The sequence below is a fragment of the Dermacentor andersoni genome, chromosome 1 (genome assembly GCF_023375885.2).
Source record: "Dermacentor andersoni chromosome 1, qqDerAnde1_hic_scaffold, whole genome shotgun sequence".
NCBI lineage: Eukaryota > Metazoa > Arthropoda > Arachnida > Ixodida > Ixodidae > Dermacentor > Dermacentor andersoni.
This window is the reverse complement of record NC_092814.1, coordinates 82,100,629-82,118,591: the sequence shown is the minus strand read 5'-3', so window position 1 is coordinate 82,118,591 and position 17,963 is coordinate 82,100,629. Positions and strand designations below refer to the sequence as shown.

Here is a 17,963-nt window from a genome sequence, read left to right as displayed (position 1 = left end):
ATGTCGCAAATTCCTTAACTGACTAGTTTCACTGAAGTAGTAAATAACAGCAACACAAACGCCTTTCGACGGACGTCCCCAAACCTACGTAACAACCAGAAGACTGAAATGATGATTACAAGATGATGATGATCCTCAACTCTAACACGTGCCCACTCCGGCAGATACGCCAAGAATTGGACGGTTTCAAATATGATGGTATCGGCCCCCGTGTACATGTTACAGAAAATAAAGTGAATGTTAGACTAGAAGCATACTTAGAAAAGTGTATTGCGAGGGGAAAAGTGTCATATTTTTTTTTAGTGGAGTCTTCTTTTTCTTTTTTCGGAATCGTACGGCTATACTAACTCAATTATTGACCATAATGACGAAAAAACAGTGCAGTGGAGCCTTTACCCACACTTGTGAGAAGCGCTCTCCAATTCGATCACATTTTGTTCTGACGGGGCCGGTGATGATAATGGGCAAGATGGGTAGCTTACGATTTCCTTGTAATACTGCGAAGTTAACGAGAAATCGTAGGCCAAGCAAACACAAATCTAGGCGCCAGAGAAACCAGGACACCGAACCCAGCGGCCTGGCAGCAGCGGGAATCGTCCCCAGCGCTCAATGGAGGGGCTGACGGGAACAAAGGCGGCCGGCCACAGCGCCACGCCATAGAAACGTCGCCCAGGGGGGAGAAATGCCGGCGGCATCGGAGCGGATCGGCGCTTGTTCTGCAAACAAAGTTGGTCCCCGTTCGGGACACGGCGCGAGACTCCCGTAACGTCCCTCGTAGCCGGCGTGCGCCGGAGAACATCACATGTTGAATAGGGAAAAGGGGAAGCGGCGAGGGCGCCGGCGCGGATAGGGAGAGAGCCCCCGACGATGCAAAAAGACGCAAAGCGATCATCCGTGACGCGTGCAGATTCTCCCCACTGCGCACGCGCAGAGCGCCGCCCCCTCGCCCGCAGGGCCGCGGTGGCAGCACCGGCGGCGGGATCGCGCTCCCTCTTGCTGGCAACCATGGGGTAGTTGTTGCGCTCGCGACCCGTCGGCTGGCCGGGGGAAAATGAAGAGCGAAAGTTGGTAGTCGGCGAGCGCGGCTCCCAACGAGGAAGAAAACGAAGCGACCGATCGCGCTCTGGCTGGATAAGGAACGACCAAGATGCCACGCTCCTTTCTGGTCAAGAAAGTCAAGTACCCGGTGTCCAACTACCATGCCAGCGGGCCCCGTTGGTACCGGCAACCGTCCAGCCCAACGGAGGCGGCGCCGGTGCCGAGCCCGCAGCCCAGTTCGCCCAGCCGCGGCGGCGCCGTCGCCCTGCCGGCCTACGGTGAGTCGTGCCGTTCGTGTGCGCGCCGCGGCGCTAAAGCCACGGCGCCACAAGTGCACGGGCCCGCCCTGGGTCGCGTGTCCGGGCCGAATTATGCCCCGCTCGCTCGATAGGCGCCCCCGCTGCACGTAGACGCGCCGCAGGAATAGGCGCAACAGGTCCACGGTTCCTCACGACACAGGCAGCCGCGATCAGCTGATATGGTCTCGCGCGTACACTGCCGCATCTCGGCGCCGCCACGTCGCAACCACGCGCTCTTGCCAAGCGCTGGGCCGGTTTTCGGTCGCTGCCCCATTTGAAGAACGGCTAGCTGGCTCTTGTCATGTGTACTATACAGTGGTAACAATAACTTCGTGTGGGATCGAAGCTGTCGCCACCCCGTGGGGTCTGCTTATAATCTTGGTACTCCAAAGATGTAGACAGTGCGAAGACCAGTCCTTGACCCTTTCTATAGAGCTTTGCAGCACCAGAAATGGGAAACAAAACCGACTACACGCCTTCTCGACAGCTTCGAACGCACACTGGCGTGGGGCATGTACTATTTTTTTGGTTATACTGTTCCGGTAGCCATTCGCTGGCACCCGGTCAGCAAGACAGTTTCAAGACTTACAGAAAATTAGCTACGACGTACACAACGTATCCAAAGCCGCCGTTATGTGCGACTCCTCCGTGCGTCGGGACGCTGAGGCAGCCTTATTAACGAATTTAATCCGTAATCAGCGTTAGGAGCTTAAATATGCAGCAGCCCCACTTTTTCAGTGAGGAGTAGTTTCACGATATATCTCCTGCCATCTTGCTTCTTTTCCAAACCCTTTCTTCTGTGTGTTGCTCTGCACCAGGAACGATACCAGCGTCATGCAGCCGCGAGGTAAGATTCTGCGTACTTATGTGTTACCGATTGTGTTTTCTATGTACGCCATCCATAGAGTCGGTTGTGTACACATATATGCCTCTTTGCGCGGTAGCCGTTTGCGACGAGAAAGATTGCTTTCTGGTCGAAAACGACTTGCACGAGCAAGAGCGCTGCTTAAGTTTCTCGAAGGGCGGGGGGGGGGGGGGGGTGGGGGCTGTTAACATATTATCTTATACTCTGGAACCTCTCGAAACCCGTCGTGAATAACGGCTTAATGCAGATACTGTTAACGCAAGATTGCAGAGCTGGTTCTCCTTAGAGCACAGTCGTTTCTTCTTTTCAGGAGGGGCTCTCATAACACCCTGTATTACTAAAATGTCAACAGAAAATAATTCTGAATTCATCTGACACAGAAATTCAGACTAAGTATGTGACGGTCTGTTGTACGTTGTTTCACAGTTCGTAGGAGTTACCGATAGAAAATAGTGGGAGCTCAAGGCTTCTAAACGAATAGAACCCTGAAATATATTCTACTCTGTGCGTTTTCCTTTGTTTCTTCCTCGGTTTTCAGCAGGCTTATTTTCTATCGAAACAATTTGATGATATAGGGAGTTCTATGGAGCGAATGCCGGGGATGGCCATAGAGCGCCTCGAAGCAGTTTCAGAACAGCACTCCTAAATCGTCATTAAATGTGAAAAATATGCAGCGCAGCTTTATATAACGTCGAAGTTTCCCAGAGAAACACTCAATCAAGTGATGGGCAGCATATCTCGAACATGCATACTAAGCGTACACACGGATTTTGATTAAAGTACTGCTGTTGCGCGTCCTTCACAGTGATAGGAGTCCACCTCCACACACTCGGCCCAGAATCTCGCCTCGGATGTGTGGGGCGTATGGCGGAGGCGGCTTCACTAGGCGGTGCTCCTTTTGATAACACACGTGCGAGAAATAGCCAATGTGACCGCAGAATGTAATCACACTCGGCTTTCTTACAGAGCATTTCGACCTCGCCTGAATACACCGGCGAATGAGCTGAGTTTTCCATAAACATTTCTTCGGTCTGAATGTCGACAAAGATGGCTGCCAAGACAACTACTGGGCTCGGTGCCAACTTTTGTTTTCAGAATTGAGAATCTGACGCCGGACCTTGAGACGCGAAGAAGATACAGTGACGGTGTTACTTAGCAACAAGATGGCGTATACGGCACCCTCACATGCAGCTGCCACGTGCTAGTACGCCTGCTCTTCGTTGAACGTGCGTCGCCGTCATGTTGAAAGTGACTTCGTTGGGCGGGAATACTTACTTACAAACAGTTTTTTTTACGCACTCACTGTTAACCTTTCAAAGCACCAGCTATCACTGACATTGTACGTTCTTGCACAAATACGCATACCCAGGCAAAGGACATAATAACCCCATCGCATTCACAGCTTTGACTTGGCTGCCAAAGGAATGTCTTCTCCTATCGCGTTTGACGACGTATTAAAGGGCATCTATGCACAACGACGCTTGCAGTCCTCAGCCGATGAAACGTGAAACTTCAGTTTTTGGACTGTCACGTTATGCTGTGCCGTAAACCTTGCAATATATTTAGGTCATGATCGAAAAAAAACATTCCATCAGCGTACTGACACTCATACTAGTCGCCCTAAATTGCCACAGTGCTCAAAGACAGGACGAAGTAAGACACACACGCACACACAGTCAGAGCTGTGCGTGTGCATGTGTCTACTCATTCTTTGACCACTACAGTCTTATAACGGCGAACCAACAAGCCCGACATTCGTTTCACTTGCCCTAAACTGGCCAGGACTGGAAATGTTCCCGGTACACGAATGCAAGACATGGGCATGTACTGAACGCATTGTAACAGCACTATTATTACTGTTACAGCAGTACATAATTTATAGCGGAGACTCGGAAGCCTATGGAAGCAATAACAACATTTAAAATTTTGAATTCTCGAACTCGGAGTGCGAGTAATTGCGAAGCATTCAGCTATACGAGACGACCTACGCCCAGCATTTACGAATGACCAACACTTCAAGAAATTAGAAAAAGAGACCTGCCGTCCATGCAAAGAACGTGCTGTATAACGAGTCTTCATTCATAAAACAGTGCGCAACTTTCTTAAGGGCGAAGTACATGCTTAAGTCTGCCCCATATGGCATAATGGAGAACTGCGAAATAGGTTGATACCTTAACTGCAGAGATCCTCTAAACGTATGTGACACACGTGCTGCTTATTTATTATGAGGGCGGAAAATCTCTGCACCAGACTGTACCTCTTCTACAGGTTGCGAATGCTTTACAGAGCTGCACGAATATTAACCGCAGCTGAGAAATGCAGGCTGTCCGAACTTGTTCCTAATTTAGTTACTTACCGCTTAAAAGAACCTAAAGGGTTATACCTATAGGAAACAAAGCTTCCAAATTTTCTCAAAGGCTGTTTTATGCGTGAAGCAGCTCATGATCCAGAATTTAAGCTTCCGACATTCCTTGCACTTGTGTGTGCCGGTCATGTTGAAGTATGTACCACCATTTATCTCGAATTCAATGCTATGATTAGCATAAATATCTCAAACCCAGACGAACGAAGAAGCCACTTGGGACTCTAGTGCGGTTGAATGACGGAAAAGCCGTTTACTGACTGCAGCATAGATCAAAGATCGCCGCGCACCTTTATGCGCACATCTCTCCTCTACGGCATCCATCACAGATGTTGCTTCGCGACGCACCACCCAACTAAGCTTGCTCGCGCTTGCAGTGCTGTCTACAGGCCAACGTGTTTTGTTGATCAAGTCTTGGTAGATGGTGATGTATCCATACAGTTGTAGTCTATTTTCTTCCTGCTTCATTTCTTCTTGATTTTTTCATAGTATAGTTTCACAGAAACGCAGAAGAATTTTGTAGGATTCTCCAGCATTCAATTATGATCTCATAGCAATCAACAAGTTGCACATAGCTCCTCTCGCTTTTCGCGCAGACGGTGTGACTAAGAACGTAGCGGGAACGGCAATACCGGGGGCCAGTAATGTTCCGGATGTAGCAGAAATATCGTGATAGCAGACAGGCGATATACGAGCCCTATTTTTCCAGTTGAAGCTCGCTACGCAGCAAAACACGAAAGCACGAGCGTTCCAATGCTGATTCACGCCTAAGCGCCTTTTGCTCCATGCGCTGAACGCAGCGCCGTGCAACGTGGCGCATAAGCCGTTGTCACTCTACGTGCACGGCAACGCGCGTAAAGCGAAGGCTTCGCTGTCCTTTTCGCCAACCGCTTTGTACGAGTGTGTTCGCCCGACGCTTCGTGTAACGCACGAAACAGCCCGGCGGCGGCAGCGGCGCTTGTCGCGCGAGCGAGCCATAGGAGCGTCGCGGGAAGCGTGGCCGGAAGCCTCGAGGCGGCCGACCATGGCAGCGGGGCCCGGGCGCTCGGCCATTAGGAAATGAAGCGCCGTACGTGACACAGCCTATCGAACAGCTTGGTCCAAAAGTCGCCGGCTCTCGCTGGCTTGGCAGAAAACACAGAGAAATGGCAGCGCAGGCGTACGCAGAAAAAAAAGAAAGAAAACGCGATGGGGAACAAAAAAAAAAAAGAAAAGGCGGGGGAGGGTCGCGATCTCTGTACGCGCAAAGAACCACGAAAAGGGGGAGGAGGACATCTGTTGTGCCCGTCGTCATTGGCCGCGGCCGATCACGTGAGCGGGGGCGTCACGTAGTTCTCGCAATAATTATCTGTTCAGCCACGAGCGCGCGCAATTAGAAGACTTCAATATATATACGGGCCATTTTGCCTCGCCTCGGCCCTCTCTCCCGCCGCGTTTTCTTTCTTTCTTTTTTTTTTCCCGCCGACCGCTTTCTTTTGCTGGCTGCCCACGGCCGCTGGCCGCTGGGCACCGCGGCTCGCGTACGCGGCCGCTTCATTACGGCGCCAGACTGACGGTGCTCGTGGCCCGTCTGTTAGGCCGGAAACGCTAATTGCGTATACACTAGAACGGCTTTCCGAATTAGTGCCACCGTTGGTTCATGCCCGCGGACCCTGCTCCTGTGTCATGAAGCGTCACCGCACTATATATGTACGCTGCTGCCCGCACCCCTTTTACGCTCCGTGTTTCTTTTTGTCCTGCCGCTAGAACAACAGTCGACACTAACCCGCTCGACAACAGCTGAGCGTCCGCGCAACTCGTGAGCTTGCGTTGCCGCGTTATGCACACTCGCGGAGGACGTCGACACGGCAAACAACGATGTCTGCCAGGGACGCTGTGTTTTACCGCGTGTTCCCACTGGGGGGCATTGTTTGTTTTGAATGAAAGAACGATCGCGCAGGGTTGAAGGTAGGGATTAGGACACAGGAGGGCAAGCACCAAAGCGATCCGAATTTCCGGAGACGAGCTAACTACAAATTTTTGAAACATATGCATGCATGGCGAGGCGCACCAGAAATAGCAGCATCAGTTACTCGGCCAGGCCTGTAGGACGCTGCTTAAACAACTGTGAAGGACCAGGCGTAACCAGATGCTTAACAGGACACCGTCTGCCTCAACCAGTGAATCACTTCGACATCAAGCTTAACCTCCAGGCCGACTGTAATCTCTCCGTTGAACGCCTGGGAAACACTAAACTAAGCTGATTAAGCAACTGCTTAACTGATTTGAAGAAAATATGTTCATTTAAGAAACAGCTCGATTATTTGACTGCTTGACGCCGATATTCTAACCCGGGCCTCAATTTCTGTTAAATAAATCACAAATTTATATATATACATACATATATATATATATAGATATATCTGCGGACAGCTGGGTCGTGTTGCTACCCGTCTAAAACGGATAAGTATGATGTAATAGTTTACTACGCACGTAAAATATACGATACTAATATACTTAAATATATGAAAGTGCTGTGAAATTCCTACTTACAAGTCAGCGGTATTTCAGAGCCGTTTATGATATATCATGTTTGTCTACGTTAGATGACCCAATAGATGCAGCTTAGAGAACTGTGATATATATATATATATATATATATATATATATATATATATATATATATATATATATATGGGTGTGTGTGTGTGTGTGTGTGTGTGTGTGTGTGTGTGTGTGTGTGTGTGTGTGTGTGTGTGTGTGTGTGTTATTGCTCCATTACAGAGCCGTGAACTTCGTTGTCTTTTTTGCGATTTTGGAAATTTTTCTCAGAACATGTTGGTGTAAAGTAAAAAAACAATGCTCCTAACAGTCGGGAGATTAGATTTTTTTCTTTCTTTTTTTTCAATACAGCAAGCTTCACCAAAATTGTTCAATGTATGTAAAGAAATATAATTTATCCGTTCCCGTGTGTTCAGAAAACAGCTGTTGAAATCAAGCTTCCTCTTAAGAAAAAACTATAATAAGCAAACCAACTTCCATCGCATGATGTAAAAAAAAATGAAGAAAATATGCAGACGTGTCTTATGATCTCTGCAGGCACGAAAAAATAAAAAGAGACATCCCAACAATTTAGCAGCAACTTTTACGTGTCTTCCTGTCTCACACGCCCGCCTGTTTGTTGTCACGGCAGGTTTATTCTTTTATTCTAAATTATCGACGCTAATGAAAAGCTCAATACCAACGCTTCCGCACGCAAGCAGTGAAAGTATTAAACTGAAGAAGAGAAGGCAGCCCGAACGATTCAAAAATCTGTTCGCAAGAAATTAGCCACTGAGCTCTAGCTTGTGCGTAATATGGTAAATGCCGCGAACACTACTCGACTCTTTTTGTCTGTTGTTTGGCGCAGGCATGATTGAATGTGGAGTCATCGATAAGCGAGGAACGAGAAAGAACCTGTCTACGTAAAAAAAGAAAAAAAAAAGAAATATCGACGTTACCTTTTTCCCTGGTCGCGAACTATTTTAAGTCTAGAGAGAGAATAAAGGGATAGGACGATAGCATAAGCTCAGGCAATGACGCGCTTTTTTTTTCTTTTTTCTTTCCCGCTTTTCTAAGGAAAGCGATGAAACAAAGAGCACTACAGACGATCATCCATCACAAACGGCAGGTGAGGAGAGAAAGCCTACCTTGTTTGTTGCAAGTTCACAATCGCTTGAAAGACAGCACGCGAACGCCTTCTCGTGTTTAACATAACTTGCGCGTGGTCTCTGTCTGCTTTTCTTCCCTTCTGTGTATACATGTTTTCTGACTACGTTTCAACGCTTCCGTTCCGCCTCATTCCGTTCTGCTGAGGGGAATGCTTCATCGGCGTCGTACGAAAAGGCTAGATTGCGTGCGTTCTTGTTGACACGGGCGTCCCCACCTCGGTTACGCTTATTTCGGCGCACCTGTAGGCAGGCGTGTTTGCACTGCAAGTTGCGTGAACGCCCATGAATGATGTTGACGGAAAGCCATACTTGACAAATGCATTAGTGAAGGACGTACGGAAGTCGTCCTGCGGCGCTCAATGAGGTCGCGCGACAGTTTTGTAGGAAAAGGGACTTGAGACCGGAGCCTGGCTTTGAGTATCTTATAGAAGTCGGCCCTGTTTCCACTGTCACTTTGTTTCCTCAAAGACTTTGGAGGTTATTATACATAAGGCCACTAGTTTTGCAAGCAGTCGAGTGTAGCATTCACGTTATATTGGCGTACAGCAGCTGGTTACTATTCCCACGAGGGCCGAGAGCAGGCTCCAACCTGAAGCTGTGGTAGGGAAAATAAAATTAAGTCCCATGCACGTGCTCAGATCATGTGATACACGCATGCGACACTGAATGCGACATACGTCAACAGAAAATGGCCCTTGGTTCTCCCATTAGATCAATTTATCTGCCGATTACATTAGTGTAATCACACATATGCGTTCGTGGAATTTTTTTGCTGCGACTTGTCTTGCGTTCAGAACGCCCCCTAACGCCTCTCTCGTGACAATCCCGATACATCCATGGTTGACGAACACGCTGTAATGAGTGCGCACTGGCATAGGTCCCTTATTTCCGACCCTGCGCCCAGAAAGTGAAGCTTGTAAATTTAACGTAATGCACAAACTATGGCGTACACATGATGGGTGAAACGATAATGGTTGCTTATAGTTTGAACGTGTATCAGCGAACACATTTCTCACTCGTGGACGTTGAAAGGGCTCGCTTCTGCAGCGATTTAAGCAAGCCAGGAGAACAAGGATGTACGTTGTTTTTAGTTCAGTGTAGTGCTTCTACTTCGACAAAGACGAAAATGAGCCTAATTGCTCTTTAACCCGCGATTTTCGTGAAATAAGGATAGGCTGTCGATAAAGAAATAAGAAAGTTGTAGTAAGTATGGCTTCGTCTTAAATGTAGTCACACTGATATCGTGATACTGATGAGTGAGTGAACCTAGCGGGCACAATTTTGAGGGAATGCAGCAACGTTATATATCGAAGATATTCTAACGATTACAGAAGATGAGTGCGTAGTCAAACTCTTTGTCGGGTAATTGAAAATGTGCATACATGCATATACAAAAGGCGCTCGCTGGTGTAAAAGATTAGAATTGTATCTCTTAGGATGACGTTGGCTGTTCAAACTGTAGATAGACGCAGGCTCAGTACGCGTTCATGATTTATCCTAAAGGTAGCCTGGGGCTAAATTGTCCCTATATTGATTAAATATATCAATATGTATATATATATATATATATATATATATATATATATATATATATATATATATATATATATATATATATATATATATATATATATATATATATATATATATAAATCGTGCTAACCTAACGTGCTCAATGTGTGCGTGTGTGCGTGTTGTCCATTAGCTTGATCGCCGCTCAGTCTCTTTCGTACTTATGTATCCTTCTGTACCGTCTTATACGCAGGCACAAACAATAATGCACTGACTAATTTTGTATGCATGACGCAACAATCTGGTGCTGGCTCCTAACTCCTGTCACACACGAGGAGGGCAAAAAGGTATGTCAACCAAAGTCGACGCGAAAGACAAGGCCGTACGTGGCCAGACGTAGTACATGGTATACGTATCTATATGTACTGAAATAACTGCATTAATGACGATGTAATGTTGCATAATTACACGATATTATTGCATTATTTGCACTATGTTCTACGTTCCGTTGTCAGAAGTACCTTACTTTTTTTTTTGGACCCTCTATTTCTTTCATTCATGTCGAGTTCTTTTTTCCGCTTATTTTAACGCATGTACGTCGACCTTGTCGTGTTTCGCGTCGACTTTGGGTGATATTCTTTTTTTCTTTCTACCAAGAGGCCAGGTAAGCCGGTTGCGGAGATAGAGCAGTCTATGGTGCAATGTGGTTCATTTTCGACTATACTGATGCTCATTAAGCCTATGCCGTTAATTTTACCTGCTTTGCCACTAATTCTCGCTTCTTGCTTTGTTGAGACCTACATTTTGATACCTTCTTTTGATTCGCTAAGATGCTCTGGAGGCGCGAAAGGGCCATTTTTTTGTTTATTTTTTACCAAGAGGCCAGATGGATAACCTGACGTACTGCAAAACCGCGTGAAGTCTCCAAAAGACTTTTCTTCAAAGCTCGCCTGCACATCATAATATTATAATGCGGGCAATTAACGGTGGTCCCTCTTTTGTCACCACTCTCGCAGCGGCCTCGGCGCGCGCATGCTCATTACGACGGCGACGCTGCAGGCATGCCACGCACACAGCGTCGTTTGTCATATCGTCGGTGGCACCCTGCGTACAGCACAGTAAGCCGGATAGCGTCAATCAAATCCGCGTCGTCCTTCTCACCTACGAAGCGAGCCCCCCCCTCGCTACAGCGTGTGCCGCAGTTGCCGAGTCTCGCGGACGCCAAAATAACCGCTCCAGGATCGATCACACCGTGCGGCCACACTGGGCGTGCGACCGCTTACGCAGGGATGGAAGCGAAAAGAAAGCCGCAGTCGCCGCGCAAACGGCGATTCCCCTTCTGTCAACGACGCTTCCCTCTGTGTCGGTGATACGGAGGGGCTGCGCGCACGGCGTGAACGGCGTCGGCGCTCTTGTTTACGGCCGCGGGAGGCCACTAATGAGAAGCCCTGCCTCTAATTTTCTGCACAGCATGGCCCGCACTGGCAATGGCGCTGCTTAGGTAGTCACTGCCCGTACCCGCACACGGCTACGTATTTAGCCGGGGGGATACCGTGGCAGCTCATCGCTCTTGCTCTCCATGTGCCGCCGGCCCCGACATGAGTCTAGCGTAATTGCAGTAATATCATGAGAAACTGTGTTGGGGATGCTAAACATTGATTGGGATAGGAATTTCATAACTACAATTATATATATACATATAATAGGTAATAATAAGAAAGACGTGGACAAAAAGGCGCAGTAAAACACGCATTACCGCAGACTACAAGGATATTTCTAGGTTTGTTGTAAAAGGAAAGAGCCCAGTGCGCGCCAATAACTGCGCTTCTATGCCATTGCCTTTCCTTCGCTGCCTTTTCAATTACCCCCCTTCCCCAACTCCCCCCTTTTACGTAATTAAAAACCAACTCTCATGCATGCAGTATAGGAGGTGTCATGTGTTCAGGGCCGTTGCTTGAACACATGACATGACACAGATGCTTTCCGATATCACTACGAAGGCTATATGCTCGCACTGCATCAGACGTGTAAATGAAAAATCTGTTTCTTTGTGTCGTTTCAAGTGATCACGGCTTGTTAAAGACGATTCAAAAGTTAATAAGCCTCCTAAGTATAGGTACCTATGAACCTAGGCTAATGTCATCAGTGTGCGGTTGTTTCAGAAATATTTGTCAGAAACTACCCTGGCTACAATTTTCGATACCATACGTGTCGTTTCTACTAGCTTCAACCAGTAATGTCATTCGCCCAACGCCCACATTGCAACTCGGTCGATTCGCGTGCAAGGGGATGATCGCGTCGTGGCCGCTCCTCTCTCGCTTTAATAACGGGCAGATGCAAGGCGTGCCTTTCACCCGAGAACAGAAAAAGGAAGCCAAGCGTCGCTACGCCGCGCTCGTGATCATCAGTGCACCTTTGTTTACCGTTGCCAGCAGAGCGTGGGTCCCCTGCGTGCGTGGCTATGGCTATGTGGCCGCGATGAGAAGCCGACTTGTTGGACGCGGCACCTGCGGAGACGACTCCGTGCGGGCCCGCGGCGCCCGTGCGGTGCACTGCGTTCGGCGCTCGCCCGCACTGAGGCCCCCACGTAATCCTTTAACAACAGCTAGCGTGACTTGTGCCTATAAATATTTCCCGAGATGTTTCCCCGAGTCACGCCAAGGTGACAAAGAGCCACGCCTGCACCGTAGCGCAGCAACGCTTCGCGAGGCCCTGCTGCGGCGTCGTTTCACCCGCAGACGAGGGCCACGCTTGAAAACGGCGCGGCGCCGAGGAAGGTACCATCACCGCCCCTCCCCCCCCCCCCCCTTCCCGCCCCCTGAATAGGAGGAGAGAGAGAAGGGGTGGTACCTGGGCCCGAGATAGTGCGCCTCGCACGCCAGCCACTAAGCGCCCGCATTTGTTCGCGCTCGCGCTGGCCACGATAGGATCCCGCCGCGGAGCAGTCTCATTTGCAGAGTGATCGAAGGAACGCCGAGAAGCGGCCACGCGATCATTAGCCTTCGCGAAGGACTCGGTTTCAACGCGCCGTGTTGCTCCAGATCTCGGCTTCGATAAGTGCGCCCACCGCGCGCGAGCTGCTCATCTGCGAAGCCATCAGCGAACCCTCGGCGACAGGCCATCTGTCGTCCGGGCCGCGCGCGCATTCTCGAAGGAGAACCAGCCGGGCCCGACGCTCCGGATTAAAGGGATTACGCACGCTGGTCGCGCACGCGAGCGTGTTGCTCACTTCGCAGCCGTTAGGTCACAGGTGTAATGGTCGAATCCGCCGGGAAGGAGAGACGCGTGATCTGCGAGGCTTTAAAGCGTTCGCCACTCGGAACCGCCGGTCTGCTTTTCTTGCCTGACGAATGGAGACATTGCGCGGACCACGTGAGAAGCAGTGTAAGCTGAAAGTATACTCTGCGTCGCCGCGTGGCGCTTAGGCAGCCGAGTCGGGGCAGCGCACATCTGCTGGTCTTGTTTGTTGGTACGAAAATATTCCCGCTGAGGATGGTAAATGTCAACCCACTTTCACGATTACGAAGCGCGACCAATGCAAGTACTGACAAAACCAAATCAGGATGAACTCACTTAGGCGCTCTAGTGTTACTCCCTTGATCCGCTGCGATTTCTCCAAATACGCAAGATGCTCCGCGACGCATGATTCGAACAAGCTTTACGAATCAAGACGAACTAGCTTTTCAGATACTACTTCATTTACTGCGTATACGTTTCTTTTGTGTCCTAATAAAAGCAGTACACACTAAATATAAAATTATATATTTATCTGTAATCCTGGTCACTAACGCTATCTAACTTCTAAAATCCGACAAAAGCATTAGTTTATATTACTGCAGCCGCCAAAATGCACAAGAAATGTCGCGGAAACATATCGATTGAACCCACCAAGGTGCTTATTCCATGTATGCTCTATGGGCGAAGGGTGTGGTGGGGAAAAAATAAGAGGAAGAAAGAAATAATATAGCTGCCAGTATAGGTTGTTCAATGGATTACAGTCGCGTTATTCTGTAACGCAATTCTGGGTGTTTCCATGTTCGAGGACGGAAATTTAACTCCGATCTTTTGCTTGCATAGCCTCCACGTAACTGATCCGCATTAGTTTTGGCCACAGTTAACACCGGTGTGCATCCGTCGCATTTGATCAACAGTTATAACGATGGGGCGCTGGGCACCACATTGTGTGTCTGATGTTTGAGGAGCATATCCGTATATGTGAAACGCAACACCCGTGCGCCGAGATGTTAATGCAAATTTTTAAAATTTTCGTAACCTTATTACACAAATTAATTAATTACTTTGTAGTTTTATTAAGCAGAAGGTCATTCAGTGACGTCCGTTCCCCGTTTCATTATGCCATGCATTGGCATCTCTCGTGAATTAGGTTCACATGGCAGCTGATTCTGTCCTCAATCGGCACTGATGCGTGCATTCGGTCCTATAGAAACAGTTTTGCCTATAGTTTAACCAAGTAATGGGGGCATCATTGGCGTTTCACTAAACGCTTAATATGCGTTTCGGACATGTTGCGCTACCGAACTAGAAAGGTGCGACATACATTCGAAAAATTCCATATGTTTGCCGTGTTTTCTTTTTGTTTTTTCTTTTTGTTTTTTGTAAAGCATACGTACCGTTTTGTCAACTCCCCGTTGACTTTCCGTACGAGTAATGCGAAAGTTTACGGCATAACGACTACGGAGATTTTTTATCTGCACATTTCTTATTTTATTATTTTAGAATACCGAGGGCTACCTTTATCATTTTGCTGCGTGTCTGTACATTGGAGGAAGAGAGGCAGCTGAATTCCCATTCACTTGGCACGTCCAACTGCTATATCGGCAAGGTGGCGCGTATATAAGCAACCAGGCAGAAATTTAGCTTGCCCACAGCAGCGCCATAACGCACACACTATAGTGAGTGGAGGAAACAGTTGTCAGTAGCACATGCCGTAATTTTGCCTCAGCATGCGCTCTTCGCAGCGCGCATGGCCATGGACCAAGCTTGGCTGGACGCATCGGGAAAAAAACAAACGTTTATATAGGCGCGCATCTGTTGTCGTTCAATATGTCGTGCCATTTGCGTTGCCTCCCCAGGGCCTCCCTACCGGAAGCTCTCAGCTTATTTTAGCTGCACACTCAAACCGCCGTAGCGTCTCCATGCCAGCGCTGGTTCCGCATAGCGTTCCAGAGTCTCCCCTATGCGGCATGTTCTCTCCGCTTTCTTCGCTATAGCTGTTAGCACTAACAGTGTAGATATTTCGGCTTCTTGGTGTAACATTCTGCAGTTTTTTTCTGTAGCGCAAATAGCACAAGGACGTAGAAGAGAAAACAGACACACACATAGCGCCTGTGTGTGTCTGTTTTCTCTTCTACGTCCTTGTGCTATTTGCGCTGCAGGAAAAAACTGCAAAATGTTAGCACTAAGCCTGCTGTCTTCATACCAGGGAATCGAGACACCCTGTAGTTAGCTCTAAATGTTGGGGAAAAATGCAGGAAGCGAAAACGAAGGGTGCCGTAGAAGGAACGCGAAATGTGGGGACCTTCTTGCGGAACGCGTGCATTTTACGTGTGTTTTTGGCTCGTTGCCAGCAGTGGAATAAGACATGATCGGCACGTTGTGTAGAGCTCACGTTACTTGCCGGCGTATGTACAGGAACCGCGCCCCACGACTTCTATATAGACGTGAGCGCACAATTTCAATGCCACCTACGTATTGCTCCACAAAGCTATTAACTGGCACGAACTCGGCAGGACTGTCTTATCAGACGAGTCGTCACTGCTACCTAACTCTATCTAATTCACTCTGAGATATGTACACTGCCTACTAACAGCGTCAACAACAGTTTAATGTATATATACGCGAAGCATTATTGATAAAAAGATCAGCACGTAGAAACGTATAGAAGCCAATGGTAAACAAGGAGAAGTATTCGTAAATACCATGTTTGCTTCTGGGAATTCTTTGGGACCGCGAGTTATCATACCTTTTTTCATTTTTTTCCCGATCACTCTTTTCTTGCTGTGAAGCTCGCAAGTACAATACATATGTACAACACAGAAGTTTTAGGTTAGCTGCAGACCATGGGTGCTTCCGGGAGTGCAGCTCTTGCGTCACTATCACACTCTATGTCCATTGCATAAGTATAGTATGAATCGAATACCAGGGAAGAAAGACAGCTTTGTTGCAAAAGCAGTAGTCTTTGCACTTTCATATCTATATAGTGTGTTGCTAAAAGCCTAGAGTTTCCTGCAATAATTATTGTATGAAACTATGGGACTAAAGGTCTGAACCGTTGGTTCACTTTGCTGGCTATGTTTGAAATAGGCGGCCGGGTCAACAAATGGTCCAACTGCAATACCCCCCCAAACCACAACATTCCTTCCATAAACGAAATTATTCTGTGTCATTTTACATGAATGCACTTTACGGGAAAGACATAGCAATGAGCCAGCGCAGTTCACATCAGGGAAAAGTTAATCAGCAGTGGTTGCCATATATGGTGGTGTAGTCCTGCTGCGAAACTCTCGTTTCTTCTGACGGTCGCTGGTATCGTGGCGCTGCGTACCAGCAGGAAGCGCATCGGAAAGTGCGCAGCTTTCCCGGCCGGATCCGCAGCGGAATGTTGCGCCTTGGTGCGGCGGGCACGTGCAGGACGACGCGCAGCCGGCTGCGGCTATCGGCTCGCGTGGCGCCGGCACACGCATTGATTCGAAAGCGTCAAAGAAGCTGCGACCGAACCATGCTTAGGCATCCGGGAAGCCAAGCTCTCGTGTGCCTGCTGGACGAGCCGCGGCGGCAGCGGCTGCCGCTTTGTTCTCCCCCTTTCCGCCGCTCTCGGTGGCAAATGCTTCCGGAAAACGATCGCACGGCCCGAGTACTCACAGATAACCCTGCGTTCGATCCGAAAGTCAATACGGCCCCAGCTTCTGCCGTAGCACGCCAGCCTCGATGCAATCCTAGCGGGGGCCGTCCAAATCCGCCGGATCCTGCTGCCACCATGGCGCGCCAGCCGGCTGGTCACGGGGCACAGACTAATCACGAGCCCGTGACCGGCCGAGTGGATTCTCATACGCATTTGCGCCAACCTTGGATCAGCCCAACTGTCAGACGCACACACAGAGGCTTGATTCACGCCGTGCACAACGCTGCGATGATCTCGAGAGTTGAGCCGGCGTCAGAAGAGGGCGCAAGCGCCTTCTGGCCGACCGGTGCTGGTGCCGTGTGGCGAACTGCTTACCCGCTTCCAGACCGAAGCGCAGTGTAGAACTATCATGAACGCAGGCCTTGTGGAAACGCAGGCCTTGTGGGTGTGTGGGTGTTTATCTTGTCTCTTGTCTACTAATGCCTAGAAAGTGCTGTTTAGTGCAAAAACATTCAGAGAAGGATATAGAAAAAGAACGGACACACATGCCACATATGTGTCGGCCTTTTTCATGTCATTGTTGTGTCTAAAGGTTCTTGCGCCTAAGACCAGTTTCTATGTCGTACGAACACGGCGATAGCTGAATAATTACTAAATTTATCATGCCCGCTTGCGGAGTTTCTTGGGATAATGCGGCATAACTATGCACCTAATGTAGCATAAAATGTGGGTTGCATCTTATTCTTGCTAATCTTCCTATTGGTCCGCTTTGTGTTACGAACAAACGTCTGGTGAGTACCGAACAATCGCACATTCCCTTACAATTTCTGTGTCTTTAAGAGTACAGTCGCGTGTTCTACGTACACTTTAGAGCCTCAGGTGGTTAAAATTAATCCTGAGCCTTCAACAAAGGCATCCTTTAAAACCCACTCTGCAGTTTCTGCAGTTTAACCCTGTGACTTAAAGAACTGAGTTGGTGTCCATACAGTGTGACTATTCTGCTTTTACTGGCAATAGCAAGGTATATAACATAGCCAATGACATAGTTCAGTTGGGCTTAATGAACAGTGTTCAGCCTCCATTATAAGAAAGTTTAATTTCCTCTGCACCAAACGATTCAAACGAGCCGTTGCGGTGCTCGCTGAGCTTACCAAAGGCGTTATTGAAGGTTTCATTGCTCGTTACCCGAGATATTATCCCGTCTCGTTCTTGTAAAGAACTGCCTGGATAACGTACAAGCAAAGTTATCATAGCAAACACGACGACATAAACTCCAGCTTGTGGTGCGCAGAGTTCAGTGACCTGCGAAGTCAGGTAAAATGCATAATACATAGCC

General features: G+C 48.4%; 1 protein-coding gene across 1 annotated transcript in view; it reads left to right on the top strand.

Moving 5' to 3' along the window:
• Window positions 1–1,015: 1,015 nt before the first annotated feature.
• Window positions 1,016–17,963, top strand: part of LOC126546080 (uncharacterized) — a 40,175-nt gene continuing 23,227 nt past the window's right edge. The window contains exon 1 of the mRNA XM_050194167.3: window positions 1,016–1,316. Coding sequence (XP_050050124.1) covers window positions 1,148–1,316 — 169 coding nt within the window. The 5' untranslated portion in view covers window positions 1,016–1,147. The remainder of the gene's footprint in view (window positions 1,317–17,963) is intronic.